Source organism: Carcharodon carcharias, chromosome 7 (assembly GCF_017639515.1).
Source record: "Carcharodon carcharias isolate sCarCar2 chromosome 7, sCarCar2.pri, whole genome shotgun sequence".
Taxonomy (NCBI): domain Eukaryota; kingdom Metazoa; phylum Chordata; class Chondrichthyes; order Lamniformes; family Lamnidae; genus Carcharodon; species Carcharodon carcharias.
In genome coordinates this window covers 45,962,825-45,980,021 of record NC_054473.1, presented here as the reverse complement: position 1 = coordinate 45,980,021, position 17,197 = coordinate 45,962,825, and the positions used below count along the sequence as shown (strand labels likewise).

Sequence of the window (17,197 nt, the reverse complement as noted above, 5' to 3'; positions counted from 1 at the left end):
TATGGCACAGGTTAGTTGAAGAAGGAAAGGAGAACAAATTGTCTGGGTATTTATCTCAGCGCTGCATGCGTGAACAAATGAGCCTCCATCTTTCCCTACATCATAGCAATGACTATATTTCAAAGTGTTTCATTGCCTCTGCAGCAAACCTGCATCCAAAGCTAGCAGTGAGAGAAGATCATTGCATAATAATAGGGATAGAGCATTCCAAGCCCTGGCTACTCATTGCATACAAGCTTTTCCTCAGGCCATCTCTGGTTCTGTTGCCAATCGCCTTAAATCTGTGTCCTCTGATTATTAATCCTTCAGTTATGAGAAACAATTTCACTTTATTTACCCTATCTAAACCCCTCATGATTCTAAACACCTCTATCAAATCTCCTTCTAGCCTTCCATGCTCAGAGAACAACCCCACCTTCTCCAGTCCATCCATGTACTTGTAATCCCTCATCCTTGGAACCATTCTAGTAAAACTTTTATATCCTCTCCAAAACCCTTACATCCTTCCTAAAATGTGGTACCCAGAATTGGACAAAAGCACTGTTTTTTCAACTTCTTTATCTGCTATTCATAGATCAATCCTTATTTTGTCGTGAAATATTTGAGAATTTAATTTGAAGCATTGTTTTTGTAAAATTTTTTTTTTAGTAATATCTAAAAAAAAGTAATCGTAATGACTTGTTTAAATTACTTCATATATCCCAGGTGTTTTTGAAAAGTGATCGTGTGTCCAGAATGGTGCAAAGTGGTGGATGCTCTGCCAACGATTCTCGAGAGGTGTTTAAGAAGCATATTGAAAAGCGAGTTCGAAGTTTGCCAGAAATTGATGGCCTCAGCAAGGAGACAGTCCTGAGTTCCTGGATGGCAAAGTTTGATGCTATATATCGTGGTGAAGAGGATCCACGCAAGCAGCAAGCCAGAATGACAGCTAGTGCAGCATCGGAGCTGATCCTCAGCAAGGAGCAGCTGTATGAAATGTTCCAGCAAATTCTGGGGATCAAAAAGTTTGAGCATCAACTACTGTACAACGCCTGTCAGGTAAAGGCATTTTTTTTTGTTTCCTATTATGGCCCACCCTATTGACTTAATGCACTGTAGGAAAGCAGATTGCTGTCACTATTGGGTTCAGTTATTTAGTGATTTGTTGTTTCAATTTGTAGAACAAATTTGTAGCCAGTGGCAGAAGTTTTTAGAGACCATGATCATGAGATCTCATCTGGTTACAAAATAAAAATGAGGAAATAAAAATATTTCAATGTCTGAGCAATGTTATCTGCAAGCTGTCATTGTTAGAGCAATGTCACAAGGAAGTTCCAACCATCAATGTCATTAAAAATGTCAACATTTCTGGGGTCCATTGTGTTTGCTGTTGAATGAGCTGTCACATTACTGTTTCTTTTATCTGGCAGCCAAAACAAAATATTAGTCACATAACTCATTCCACTTGTTGAAATAAAAATTTAAATTTGTGTGGATGGAAGAATATCTCAGCAATTGGTGTCTATGTCAGTACATTTTTTTAAGTGCAGTGAAAATGTCATTATATTTCATTGAAATTTTTAAATTAAAATTGTGTTGGGAAATGCAAAGGAATGATGGTGAATTGGCAACTTGTTTTTCACTTTGTGAATGATAAAGTTTCAGATCATGGTAAGAATCTGCCTGAGTTTGGAATTTGAGGAGGAAGGATAATATAAGTAAGGGATGCGTGTGTTGTGCCATGTCCACAGTGGAAGGTGATAGTTATTGGCTGAGATTTGTTGACTCAGGCCACTTAAGGCCCCACGTATTATTGTAATGAGAATTAAAAATATTCACAACTATAAGCATTTGATGACAGCAGCAATTAAGCAGGTAAAATTTATTTTATCTTTCAAGTGAGTTCCCCAACACACAACCCCCCACCCCCAGTTCATCACAGGAGTAATTTTTACCTAAAGTAATACAAGCAATTACTTTTTTCACTTGAACAGACAGAAACTAAGTCTTGGGGAAAAAGGTCAAAATTGATGTTATAAGTTGGGTCATTTAAATGGACATGTAGGTTATCTTGTGTCCTCATCAACATGATAGAGGACACAGCACACAGTGAAATTTTCTTGTGTGAGTTTGGTTTTTACATCATGAATAAGTTTTGAAACAAAAACATAAAACCATTGCTATTCCATGTATACATGCAATATGTTTTTGTCAGGATAATAGTCGTCCAAATATCAATACAAACCCCTGTCAAAATACTCTGAGTGGCAGCTGCTCTGTTTAGACTGACTCTACAAGTACACTGTTTTGGGACTAGGATCGAACAACATTTTTGATAGTTGAAAATTGCTCCAAGCCTGGAAACTTTTGTCAAAAAATTCCATGTTTATTGTCTGTGAATTGAAAGAAATTTCCTATGAAATAAAAAAAAACTGCGAATCCTGGAAATTTTCAGTAAAATAAAAATTGCTGGGAATATAAAACAGATCTGTCAGTATTTATCAGAAGGAACCGCAGATTAATGTGTTCCTATATAACCTTATCAGTTCTAATGGAGGGCACGCACTTGAAAAATCATAACCTGTCTTTTTTCTGCTGACCAACTTGCTCTAAATCTTCAGCACTTCCTGTTTTTATTTGAAATGTCCTGTCAACTGCTTTCAAAATTATCAGTTACAAGTCAGTTCCAGTTTCAAGAAGTAATTTTGCCCAGGGATTTATACCCAGGTGATGCAGTTGCTTCTGGATTGCATGTTAATTTTTTTTTAGGCATTTTGTTCTCTTGACGCAAGTGTTTCCATTGATGTAATTTAGTGGCAAATTTTGATGAGTGCTTAAAGGGAAAACACAACTATCGCTTTTTTCCCCCATAATACATTTTCTGGGAGAACATTGAAACCAGTTACAGAATTCAGAGAGCGGGTGATATGAGAAAGAAAGAAACTATTTATCTAGCACCTTTCAGGATCCTGGGATGTCCATAAGCATTTTCATCGCCAATTGTTGTAAAATAGAAAATGTGGCAGCCAATTTATGCACAGCAAGGCCCCACAATCCCTGGACACTCTCTATAGTGATGTTGATGGAGGAGTAAATATTGGCCTGAACCTGGGGAGAACACCCCTGCTCTTTTACTAGAACCATGGGGTCTTAGTTTAACATCTCATCCGAAAGACGGATGCAGGCCAAAGGATCGCAACTTAGATTCACAGGTCAATCATTCCAAACCAGGAGCTCAAATTTCTGGGTGTGTCGAATAGATATTGAGACATTGAAGTTTGGAGGTGTAAATGTGATGCTGCCCTTAACTCTCTGATGCTCACTTTCATATTATGGCTGGATGGAGACTAGGGCCCTAAAATTACATTGTCGGCAATCATGTACAAATGCTTAAAATAAATGGGTTAATGCTCTGCTACAATAGAGTACAAAGTCATTTCAGATAAACTCGTTAAGTGTCCATTGCATATTATTCTATAATTTCAAAGCCTAGTGTTTTTATGCAAGTTGATTATGAGGAAGCAGTCTGAATGTGGTTTAAAAGAACCCAGAATGATTCTGCTCCAACCCTGCAAGATTTTTTGAGCATGTATTAAAATAATCACTTCGTAAATTTTTGACATAATGATCCAAAACTTGTTGTCTTGCATTCCCAGATTCTGATTTCTTTGGAATATTGGAACAGGAGTAGACCATTTATTTCCTTGAGTCTGTTTCCTACCAGACATGAACCAGCTCCCATCAATTAATTTTTCTTGCTGGTTGCTGCCTGCCTTAAAAGTAACAGTCAGAGCCTTAAACACTCATATTCCCAGAGTAACAAAACCTTGAAGCTGGCAACTGTAGCCCTGATTTTAACTCCAGCTAGGTGTTGGGTCATTTGAGTGCATGACTGAGGGCCGAATCCAACATCATTAGGGAAAGCTACAAGAATTTGTCACTTGAACAAAATTGAGCTGATCATAAAAGGCCAACATGACTTTTGAATTTGTTCTGGGACGTAAGCAAGGGATGTGGCAAGGCCTGAATTTATTGCCTATCCTTAACTGCCCTTGAGAAGGTGATGGTGAGCCACTTTCTTGAACCGCTGCAGTCCTTGTGGTATAGGTGCACCTAAGTGCTGTTAGTGAGGAAGTTGCAGGATTTTGACCACAATGAAGGGAACATTAGTTTGGTTCCAAGTCACGTGTATAAGAGAGAACTTGCAGGTGGTGATCTTACCCCTTGTACTACCTAGTCCTTCAAGGTAGTAAAAGTCACAGGTTTAGAAGGTGCTGTCAAAGGAGCCTTGACAAGTTGCTGCAGTCAACATCTTTTAGACAGTACACACTGTTGCCACTGTGCATTGGTGCTGTAGGGAATTAATGTTTAAGGTTATTGATGGGGTGCTGATCATGCAGGCTGCTTTGTCTTGGATAGTGTCAAGATACTTGATTGTTGTTAGAACGGCACTCATCCAGGAAAGTGGAGAGTATTCCATTCCACTGCTGATATGTGCCTTGTTACGCGATGCAGAATCCAGAGCCTCTGACCTGTTCTTGTAGTTACAGTATTTATATGGCTGGTCCTGTTCGGTTTTTGGTCAATGATAACTCCCAGGATGCTGATGAGTGGGGGGATGTGGCAAATTCAGTGATTATTGTGGTTGAATATCATGGGGAGATGGTTAGATTCTCTCTTGGAGATGGCCATTGCTTGGCGTTTGTGTGAAGTGAATATCCCTTGCCATGTATTAGCCCAAGCATGAATATTGTCCAGGCCTTGCTGTATGTGAACATGGACTGCTTCAGTATCTGAGGAATAGTGAGTGGTACTGAACACTGTGCAATCATCAGCTAATGTACCCACTTCTGACTTTATGTTGGAGGGAAGATCAATGATGAAGCAGTTTAAAGATGGTTGGGCCTAGGACGCTACCATGAGGAGCTCCTGCAGTGATGTTAAAGGTACGTCACGTCTGACTAATCTAGTTGTGCTTTTTGAGGCAGTCCTAGTAAGATAGATGGGGGATGTTATCTATATAGATTTCCAGCAGGCATTCAGTAAAGTGGCATATGGAAGATTATTGGCAAAATGAGAGCACATAGAATTGGAGGTAGCCTTCTGACTTGGGTTAGAAATTGGCTGGGAGGTAGGAAATTGAGTGACATAGAGGATATGTACAAGATGTATTAAGTGATGTTTCCCAGGGATCTGTTCTGGGCCTCAATTTTCATCATATTTATGACTTGGATGAAGGAATAGAGAATTGTAGATCCCAGTTTGTAGATGAGTTAGAAGGTACAATAAGTTGTGCAGATGGGAGCAAGAGGCTGCAAAGGGAATAAAAATGGAGTGAGTGGACAAAATTTTAACAGGTGAAGTTCAATTTGGGCAAGTGTGAGGTTATTGCATTTAAGCTGAAAGTTAAATTTGAGTATTTCCTAAATGGTGAGAAATTAGGAACAGTCAAGGAGCAGAGAGATTTTTGAGCCCAAGTATACAAATAATCATTTAACACTAGTAGACAAGTACACATAGTTCTAAATTCCATTTTTTTATTTCAATAAGAATATGAAGGAAAGTTAAGTTTTAGTTATAGATAACCTTGGTCAGACCCTATCTGGCGTACTGTGTTCTGTTTTGAGCATTGCAATCAGGGAGGATACATTGGCCTTGAAAGGAGGTACAGCATATTCACCAGAGTATCAAAATATCAGGGATTAGAGGGTTAAATAGTGTTGCATAAATTTGATTTTTACTCCTTAGAGTACAGAAAGTTATGGGTGGTTCTGATTAAGGTATTTAAGGAGTGAGAAATATTTGATAGGGAACGTGCAGAGAAGCATTTCCGCTGGCAGGGAATCAAGATCAAGGGGGATGTAATCTTAAGATTAGTACTAGTCCATTTCGGAGGGAAGTCAGGAAGCAGTTTTTCAGATAAGAGTAGTAGAAATCTGAAAACTTATTCCCTAAAAGGCTCCACCTATCACTGGCCCTCTATCCAGCTCTACCTGTCCCACCCCCCTCAAACAGTTTCTATTTCACCTCATTTCTATTTTTCTTTAGTTCTGTTGAAGAGTCATATGGACTCGAAACTTTAACTGTCTTCCTCTCCGTCAGACCTACTGAGTTATTCCAGCTATTTTTGTTTTTGTTTCAGATTTCCAGCATCCACAGTATTTTGCTTTTCCCTAAAAGGCTAGGAGTTGAAGACAACTTGATAGATTTTTGTTAGGTGAAGGTTTTGCGAGATATGGAGCTATGGTGGTTAAATGGTATTGAGGTACAGATAAGCAATGATCTAATTTAATGGTGGAGCATGTTTGGAGTTAATCCATCTACTGCCAGCATGAGTTACTTACTAAGCACAGGCACCTGATCCAGCAGGAAGTCGGAGCCTGCAGGAACTTGCCCAGTGAAGTGTAGACTCAGAATAAGCTTCTCTTCAGATAAAGACAAGAAAGTGGCTTGGTGCTGGGTATGGACTCCTATGAGCAGCCCCAGCCCCCTCAGCTGCTGTCTTCTAATAGCCCTGTTGTTGCTCGTGCTAGTCGCCTACTTTGCTGCTGATACTACTCCCTGCATCACTTCTTATTCCATCCAAATGAATCTGGTGGTAATAGTAGATAAAGCTTGCTGATGGTATGTGATAAAGGCCAGAAATGCCAGAAAGAAAGAAACAACCCGTAAGTTGAAAATTCTCCTGACAATCCAATCAGCACAACAGTATACAGATTGTATGATCCAGTTACTTGCGGGTGTGGGTTTCTTTGAGTCCTGCTTTAGTGGTGCTGAAAGACCAATCCTGCTATTTTCACTGGTAATTTCTTACTAAAACAAGCTTGGGGTCTTAATTGTATTATAGAACTGAGTTGCATGTATTCATGAGGCCTCTGGCTAAAATGGTGGCCAGCTGGAATTTGTGATTTCAATAAGCCCATAACAACGTAAAACAGGATAAGAGATGATATATAGAATTGCAGTTCTAAATCGGGGCACCTGTCAAATGGTTTATCATTACTAATCTTTTTGCTGTAAATTTCTGTTGTGTAAGAATATTTAGTCAAATTAGGTACATCTGTATTTGGAGTATGATCCAAATAAATGGTGTTTTATTAGTCAAAATGTTTTTCTAGATTTGCAACTGCTGTCCTTTGAATTACAAAAGCATTTTCTGCATTAATATGTTACTCTTGTCAGCTTGAGAGAGATTGGGAAATTGCTGAGGATTCTCTTTGTTCCCACTTTGGTTTAATAAAAAACTTCCTAAAACATTTGCTGAGAATTGTTGTAGAGTGTAGCATGAGAAAGACATCACCAATATATTTCATAAACTTAGGGATTTCAAAATAGCAGTCTATTGGATAAAATTCAATTAATTTCCCAAACTGGCATTGTCTGACAGTTACCCTATTTTAACCATTGCATGGGTCACCATCATTGACACCACAAATGCCTGAATTTGTGGTTTGGTTCCTTAATAGCAAGATGGCTTCAAAATTGACTATTAAGGGAAATGGCTATGACTAATGTAGATCATGTACTTTGCAATAAAGTAACTCTCGCCCACAAAGGGCGGTATTAGAATATATATAACTACAGCTACAGTGCGTGTCAACCTTTGTGAGGCAACCCTGTGTGTGCACAAAATCATATTTTTAGTTATATTTGCTGCAGGACTGAATTAATTCAAGCTATGTTTATTCCTTTAACCTGACAAGTTATCACATTTTAGGTTGCGCTCATTTATTTCATAGTTTTATCTATATCTGGTCATTATTGTATTGCTGTTTGTGCATGCTTGCTGTATACACATTGGCTGCTCCATTTCCTATATTACAAAAGTGACTACACTTCAAATGTATTTAATTGGTTGTAAAGCACTTTGGGATGTCCTAAGTTCATGAATGGTGCTCTAGAAATGTAAATTCTTCTTTTTCTCTTTTCAACTAACATCACTAAAACAGCTTATCTTGTCATTGTTTCCCCTTTTTGCTTCAAATCTATCTCAAAGCTTGGTGCTACAGCACTCACATAGGCTGAAGGGACTCCTTCCTTTTCATGCCTACAGCCATGCCAAAAACAACAGATATTTATGTGGTGCTCTTCAATACTTGTAATTTTTCAGACCCGCAGATATTGTTCAGCAATAATTATCACTTATTAAGTTGCTCAAAACTCATGTATTCCTGAATGCACTTGCCTTAACTTTCCATCTATCTGTAATGTGGGACTAGTGGAAAGTTACGCCAGGTCCATGCCGTTACAGTGATTTCAATGCTGAATCTATCCAGGATGGCTACAACACTGCACCCTAAGTAGGAGCATGGCATTTCTGACAGCAACCTCTGAATTTCCTCACTTAACTGCACAGGTAGGGATGCCAGAAGTTGCTGTCCGACTTATCCTGTAATAATGGCAAATACTGATAGCCTCAACTTTATGATTCCAGTGAAATCTGGGCCGTAGGAACTTTAAACCTGAAGTGTTAGGACACCGGGAGCTAGTGTAGTTCAACAAGAACAGGAGTGATGGATGAATAGGATGTAGCGTGGATCAAGGTACGGGCAGGAGTGTTTTGAATGGGTTAAAGTTTATATATGGTGAAGAATAAAAGGACAGCAAGGAAAGCATTGAAGTATTAGAGTATGGAAATGCCAAAGATATTGATGAGGGTTTTAGTGGAGGCTGGAGGTGGCCAATGATATAGTTGAAAGCAGGTGGTCTTTTTGTAATGGAAGGGAAGCTCAACTCAGGATCAAATAGTATGCCCAGATTGTGAATAACCTCATTCAACCTGAAACAGTGTCATTGGAGGTGGGGATGGTTGTGGGGAGAGGGGGTGTGGTTGGTGATGAAACCAATGACAATCCTTTGCAGTTTGCGATGGAGGCCATCATGTCTTCAGTGCTCCCAATGTATAACTGGAGGAAATTACTGCTCATCCGAGACTACGTATTGGACAATCAGTCTGTCAATACAGAGGCATTTGAGAGATTGGCACAGGTAGAGCTAGGTGTCATCAAGTGTACATGTATGTGCAACTTGTGCAACATGTCCAAGTGGCCCTGTGTAGATGTGGTATAGGAGGGATTCAAGGATAAATCCTTGGGGTATGCTGGATATAAGAGTGGGAACAGAAGGAGAAACCATTACTAGATATGTAGCAATCAGATACTTAAGCGTATGGAGCCATGTGAACCCAATACCACTGAATTGAAGAAGGGAGGAAAGATGTCAAGTGAACTTCTAATTAGTATTACTGCTAAATTATGGTATGTTTATGTTGCAGATCCACAATTACTAAGAACTGAGTTCAGGTGACCTCAGTTCAAGATACTTATAGCCACCAAAGGAAGGACACTTACTTTCCATTGTCCTGGACTTGGTATCTTGCACAGCTAACTGAGCTAAAAAGATATGCGTTCTAGCCCACTGTCATTAGCAAGCCTCAGCATTTCTTAATTTCATAAAATTACAGATACTGTTGTCCTTAAGTTCATTCTTCTATAACATCGCATCTTATGGGTGTGCACCATGAATTTGTCATTTCTAGTCAAATTCAAAAGCTTCCTGGGTGAAATGCATTAACAGATGGTGTGCTGAGCTAACATGTGGCCATGTGTTCAGGCTGATAGCATGCAGGGACAGCAGATTTCTGTTGGCATGGTGTCAAACTAGCATGTCTTTATGAATGAACAGGAATTTTCTTCTACTTTCATTTTCAGGGAGTGGGGCAAGTAACCTTTAAAAAATAAAATGTCAGATGTCATCATGTTAGCGTAACTGTTGTGGTGCACTGCACACAAACCAGTCACGGCACCCTGAGGAAACATATTAATGGGAATGTTCATTTAATGTGACAGTTTACATTTCTGAATGCATTTTAATAGAACACTAATGGTTGATAGCAACATTGCCAACATATGCAATTTCGTCAATGATACATTAAAGCAATAGTGCAAAATTAATATGTGATTTAATGGGATTGAATTTTTTTCTTTTTTCATTATATCTGAATGGGTTGTATGCATTAAAACAGGAATGTAAAAACCAATAAATCATCAACAGAATCCTGAGTGTTGAAAAATACTGTTACTAGATTGTGTTTGTTGCTTTGTGTTTTGTTTTAAGTCATTGCTTTAAATAATCCATTATTATACGACATTCAAAGCAAAGAATGTTATTTTGTTGACATGCAGAATACAAAGTATTGCGACTTTTGATGAGAATGGATTAGATTTAAAGGTTACTAATTATTTCTTGTCCTTCACTTTCTAATAGATTTTTGTTAATTTATTATACTGAAGGAAGGTAATCAAAATAATTGGGAAGTTCTGTAATACTTATCCTTTAAGAAACTTCAGATTAGAATTGCATATTCTAAACTAAGGGATACCCAATCCTTACTACCAGCAGCAGTTTGCCCCTACTATTGACAACCACTAACATCGCAGAACACCATGCCTGCTGTTCCCACTATTTGCCTGAAATTGGCCAAATCAGCATAAAAGATGAAGGAATTTTAGATGCAAGTTGGGTTGAGTTTCTGAGATTGCTAATGCTAGTTTAAAAAGCATGGTGCTGGAAGCTGGTCCTGCCCACCACATTGGCCACATCCCCAAACCAAAATAATTAGCATGGCAAGCTTCCACTGCTTGTGTCCATTTGCGAGTGTTAAACAAGGCTCGTCAAACAAAACATTTTGTTTCAGTGCAAAGCACAGGTAGGTACATTTAATTGTTTTAATGTTGAAAACTTTTAAATCCACAAAGCAACTGACTACTATATATCAATGGAACCAATAAATGGTTCAGCATGGCTTTTTTTTTAACTGTCATTGTCAGCAATTTAAAATCCAGTTGCTCTTGGGTAGGTGGAGGACCAGACACTGATTAAAAATGCTTATTTTTGTGGAAAATCCATTTTAAGCTGTTTTAACAAAACTGTACCAGGTTAAACATATCAACTAATTTTTTAATACAAGGAAAATAAATAAACAATTATGTTCGGTTAGGCTGAATGATTTGTCCTGTATTTACATTTTACCCTTGTGATTATGCAAATTAGTTTGAGCAGATGTTTCAGCTGTAATTCCAAGCGCTGTTGATGCCCAGGTTGCTGATTGCACCTGAAGCAGAAACTCTATATTTATTGATCAGCTTTTGTTTTCTATTTCTTAATGGGGTGTTTATCATTGAAATAGTTCATGGGGATAAATTGTGAGGTACTGCATTTAACAGGATATTGCACAATAAATGGTAGGATACTGAAAAGTGCAGAGGGGCCTTGGAACGCATGTCCACAGATCCTAGAAGGCAACAGGACAGGTGGACATGGTGTTCAAGAAGACATATGCAATACTTTATGAACTGAGGCATAGAATATGGAACAGGGAGACTTTTTACAACTTTATAAAATACTTGTTAGGCCACAACTAGACAGCTACATACAGATCTTATAATCACACTACAGGAAGGGTTTGATCGCACTAGAGTGGGTAAAGAGATTTATGAGGATGTTGCCAGGATTGGAAAATTTTGGCTATGAGGAAAGACTCGATAGGCTATAGTTGTTGGTTGTTTCCTGGAACAGGGGAGGCCGAGGGGAGATTTACTCAGAGTCGTAGGCCAGAATTTTCTCGTTGGTGTGCGGAGGCGGGCCCTGCATGCCAACGTGTAAAATGACGCGCGGTGATGTCGGGCGAGCATCCCGATGTGACCATGCGCCATCACGATATTTAGGTGGGTGGGCGCACGATGTTCTCCGATGCACACCCACCATTAATTAATCACCCAGTTAAAGCCCATCAGGCAGCAATTGTCTGCTATTTTTCGGGGCCTGTGCGACCTTCAGGACGTTGCACGGGCGCAATGGGCAGGCGGGTAGGACACGTTTATATAAATCTTGTCCACAGGCAGGATAAGAGGGGTGAGTGGGGGTTGTGAGTGGTATTTGTCAGATATTTAATTGTGAAAGTTACTGATTCTTGCCTGTGTGAGCAGGAATACTTCAAAACTCTTACAGCTGCTTGGACAGGAGTAACAGCCTTCAGGTCAGGGCTCCACAGTAAAGATCATTTCTGGGGCCTGCAGGTTTCAGGAAACCTGGGAATGGGAGTTGTGCTATCCACTAGAGGCACCTCCTATGAGGAGGAAAGGGGTCCACATTCAGCTACCAGGGGAGCCACCTTTGAGAGGACAGGCACAAGGGGCGCAGGGCCAACAGGAAGTCCAAGATGGAAGGGACTGCAGAAGATGCCACTATCCTGCTGCCAGGGTTTACAGGCAGCGAAGCAGCTACCTCAGTATGTCTGAGGTACAGTGCTGAAGGATGCTCCATGTCTCGAGGGAGACAGTCACCTCCATCTATCAGATGGTAGGTCCTGAGATCTGCGCCAACTCTGTGGGTGGGCACCCCATGCCAGTGGCGCTAAAGGTCATGGCTGCCCTCAACTTCTATGCCTCCGGCTCTTTCCAGGGGTCGGTGGGTGATCTTTGAAGAGTCTCCCAGTCAGTTGTCCGCGCTTGTGTCAAGCAGGTCACAAACACTCTGTTCAGGTGTGCATTGACTTTCATCCACTACCGCTGGGTCGAGGCCAGCCAGACAGAGCGAGCCAGAGGCTTTCCCCGCATCCAGGGTGCAATCGACTGCACACATGTGGCCATCGGCCTTCATTAACAGGAAGAGATTCCATTCCTTGAACGTGCAGATAGTGATCACATTGCAGATTCTGCAAGCCTGTGCAAGGTACACAGGCAGCTCCCATGATGCTTACATCCTCAGACATTCCTAAGTTCCTAAGTGCCAAGGCTCTTCAGTGCTCCAGCACGATTGGATGGATGGCTGCTAGGCAACAAGGGTTATCTCCTCAAAAAGTGGCTCGTGACACCTCTCTGCCATCCAAGAACAGAGGCCGAGCAGTGGTACAATAGGAGCCATGCCACCACAAGGGCCGTGATAGAGAGAATCATTGGTTTTCTCAAGATGTGTTTCCGATGCCTGGACCGTTCAGGGGGTGCACTCCAATACTCCCCAGGTTGTGTGTCGCCGATGGTGGTTGCATGCTGTGTGCTCCACAATCTTGTGCTGGAAAGGGGCAATGCTGTGGATGAAGAAGATGTAGAGACAATGGCTACGGCTGCACATGATGAGTCCAGCAGTGAGTCCGAGGATGAGCACACACAGGGAAATGCTGAGGGGGTGGACACTGACCCAGGCATACTCCAGGGAGTTAGGGACACCCAGGAGGCTTTAATCCAACGAACCTTCAGCTAGCACACCACAGATGGACCTCCAACACAAGCCAGGGCTGCAGGTTCCGTGCTTGATACCTGAGTGCAAAATCTGCCTAGATAGGAACATTAACTAAGGGCCTTGTCAATAAAGCTCAGTGTCACACAACTCGTTCATAAAATCATGGGTAACCGTCCACCTGCAGAAGAAAGGAATCACCCTGAGCCATGCTTACACATCAAAATTTAATGATATAACAAACTGAAGTTCAGAAAAAAAAATTACAGATGTGTTGCATATCACACCAAGTGGTCATTAATGAATAATGGGGCAACATAAAAGCAACAGTGAGAAACCCGTGGTGTGCCTAAGATGCCTTAAATTTATGCTTATGGGCGCTATGTCTAGGTGCTTCCCCCTTGCTGGCACTGGCATCTGAGACAGCCTGCTCACTGTGCTGTGCTGTTGGCCTCAATGACCTTGGCGGCCGTCCTTTGGCCCGTGGAGCCTTTGGCCCCTCTGGGAGGGAGTGGCCAGTTCCACAGCTGGTATCTCCCCAATTGCCGCAGCCTCATCGGATGCCATGGTCACTGGGCAGAGGGGCAGAAGAACTTCTGCCCTCATCTAGAGCGCCCTGAGAGGGAGCCTGCTGCATTGACGTGAGGTTGCTTTGGACCTTCCTGCTCACCATAGATGGATGGACACTGACCTGGAATACTTGGTGCCCAAACCATCTTCCACACTGGCACTGACCAGCTGAGGTCAATGCCACTGTGAGGGTTTGCAGGTCCGAGTGCATTTCCAGGAGGTCCTGATTGTCCTCCTGGAGGAGCCTCTTCACGAGAGTCACCACTCTCTCCTGGAAGCACGGCGCTCAACCATGAGGCTCAATGCATCAGTGATACTCTGCGTGGACTCTTCCAGCATGGGCACCATGCCACGCATCGCCTTGTGTATCTCCGCCAGATCCTCCCGCATACCCCTGCTGCACTTCCAGCATTTGCTGCCTCATGGATGATTCCAGAGGCACATCATCAGCCACCGACTGAGCATGTGCCTGCAGTGCTCCGGTTGCTGGCACCATGGGCACTCTGTCTCCGCCCACACTTTAAGTGAGTGTTAAGTGCCCTCACTGCTGTGCCCCAGTACGCTAGCCAATGATCTAATTCCCACTGAGGTGCTGGTATCTGCACTGGTGCCTGCCTGGCAGAGATAATGTGATGTCAAAATATTCAGGGCCCTTGGGTGTAAAAAGTAGTCCCTCTGCCTCCTCCTCCCAGCGCTACTCTGGTGATGCTGAAAGGAAGAACAAGGACATTTGATTAGTTAAATTGAAGACTATGTTAATTTGCATGCCTGGCCCCCAGATCACTATGTGCTCATTCTTCCATAATCAATGGTCAACTCATATTGCAGACATCAATCACTGATCATTCAGCAGTGCCCTGGCTGCTGGGACACAGATGGTGACCTCAGTGCTTGGCAAACATGCCTCCCCGTGCAACCACTGCCTCACCGCCATCGATGGGCCTGGGCGCATGGCGCCTCTCCAGATCCTTGGCCTCCTGCTCGAGTTGAGTCATGATAGCCAACTGGGCCTGGCCTCTGCCAGTTTGCATTAGTTTGGCAGAATTGTGTACAGCCTTCTCCTGAGAAGGAAAGAAGAGCATTGATTAGTCCAGCCTGTACCTGGATTCCCATCGCGTCCCAAGGAGGCACCAGCACATGGAGCGCAAAGGTCTGCAGATGGATTGGTGCCCTGCCACCTGAAAGCTCCACTCCCAGCATGTTAGCACCCTGACTTTGTCATGCTTCGCAGTTCCTTCACTATGCTTCGGTGCAGATTCTTGAGTTTGTCCTTGAATCTATACTCTGGGTGTCAATGTTACACTTACTGCAGTTGCAGAACCCATCTGAGCAGTACCGCCTCAGGGCGAACAAGGCATGGGCAATATCCGCTGGCCCACCTAGCGAAGGAAACATGCCATGAAGAATTCAAGAGTAGTTGGGGGTGCGCCTTGGGGGGGAAAGGCTGACGGCTGCATTAAGTGACCTCTGCCAACATGATACTTGCCCTTCCCGAGCGCAGGAGGTCATTGATTCTCTTGCGGTACTGGATCTACGTGCGTAGTCTCCCTCCCCCGCTCGAACCCTATAGCCCTGCAGGTTTATTTCCTTTAAGTGCCCGTCCAATTTCGTTTTGAAATCATTGATTGTTTCTGCCTCCACCACCCTCATGGGCAGTGAGTTCCAGGTTATTACCACTCACTGCGTAAAAAAGTTCTTCCTCATTTTTCCCTGCATCTCTTGCCCAAACCTTAAATGTGTCCTCTATCAGCTAATTAATGGGAACGGTTTTTTCTTGTCTACCTTATCAAAACTTGTCATAATCTTTCACATTTCTATCAAATCACCCCTCAATTTCCTTTGATCCAAGTAGAACAACCTCAGCTTTTCCAACTTAACCTTGTAACTAAAATTTCATCACTGGAACCATTCTGGCAAATCTTTTCTGCACCCTCTCAAGGACCCTCACATCCTTCCGAAAGTGTGATGACCAGAACTGGGTGCAGTACTCTAGTTGAGCCTAACCAGAGCTTTATAAAGGTTCAGTATAAATAATTGAGGTGTATAAAATTATGAGGGGCTTGGAGTGAATAGGAAAGACCTAAATCCCTTGTCAGAAGGAGCAATAACCAAGGGACATAGATTTAAAGTACTTGGTGGAAGATTAAAGGATAGCTGGGAAGTTTTTTCACCCAGAGAAAGTGGGGGCCTGAAACTCGTTGCCTGGGTGCTAGGTATACAAACCCTCATTGCATGTAGAAAGCTCTTAGACATGTACTTCAATGTCATAACCTATAGTGTTATGGACCAAGAGTTGGAAGGTAGCATTAGGCTGGATAGCTCTTTTTTGCTGGCATGGACACAGTGGGATGAATGGCTCCTTCTGCACCATAAATTTATATGATTCCAAGAGAGTATCCTAGAGAATGAATGCTATTTTTAGCTGATGCCTGATTTCAAATATTGGGATGAAATTCTTTTAATGAAAAATTGCTCTTCAGTTGCCAATATCTGTTTACCTTTAAGGTCATGGTCCCACGCATCTTCTCTTAGGCTTTTCAGTTCACATTCTCCTGTTTATAGTCAATTGACTCCATCTTCCTACTTGTTTTCAAGTGGCAACATGTGTAATAAATAGTGCATTAAGATCTATTTGGAGAGCCAGTTATTGAACATCATACATTCTGACCAAAAAAACGGAATCAACTTTGAATGCAAATTTATACAGTGAGAATCCGATACACCATCCGATAGAAGGAAAATACAATTCTGTTACTGAAATCAACAAAAAAGCAAACCTCAATGCAAATCAAATTGTTAATTGAATCAGTCTTCACAATGGGAGTTTCACAGGAAAACCCTATTTAAGTCAATGAAACTATCTGTAAATTAAATAAATGAGCCAATCTGATCTAATCTTTAAATGTTATGGTCTAGATAATATGGTACGCAGTACAGACTTATTCATACCTACAATGTGTTTTAATGCATTTTTATTACATGTAAAATAATACAGAAAACAAACTTTGTTTTAAAAATACCCATATGAATTATATGAGTTGGCGATAAAATATCCCATTGTTTAAGAGCTGGAAATTGTGAATTAAGGTACTTTGAGTCCCTGCACAGAGGATAATCACTGAACTGCATGTACTACATGCAGATGTGGCACTCTGATTTTTCATAATTAAATTTAAGGCAAACATGCTGTTCCATTGAACAAAATAAATTAAATTCATCATTGTAATATATTCTCTAGCGAGAGTTGATAAATATCTTCTCAAAGAATTTCGGATAGATTTTGATGGATTACACCTGAGGAATAGTCAATTAAATTCAAGAGCAATGTTAAAATTTTATTAGTGCTGGATTTACACCACTTTGTCTTTAAAGTTAACAGGTAATGTGGGTTGGTTTATATTAACATTCGGTG

The 17,197-nt window shown here is 41.5% G+C and overlaps 1 protein-coding gene across 2 annotated transcripts in view; it reads left to right on the top strand.

Annotated features, from left to right (window-relative positions):
- The window catches only part of cadpsa (Ca2+-dependent activator protein for secretion a), a 563,574-nt gene that overhangs the window by 79,720 nt on the left and 466,657 nt on the right, over positions 1 to 17,197 (top strand). For both annotated transcript variants that reach the window (XM_041192084.1, XM_041192085.1), the window contains exon 3: positions 706 to 1,038. In XM_041192084.1, the coding sequence (XP_041048018.1) occupies positions 706 to 1,038 (333 nt within the window). The remainder of the gene's footprint in view (positions 1 to 705; positions 1,039 to 17,197) is intronic.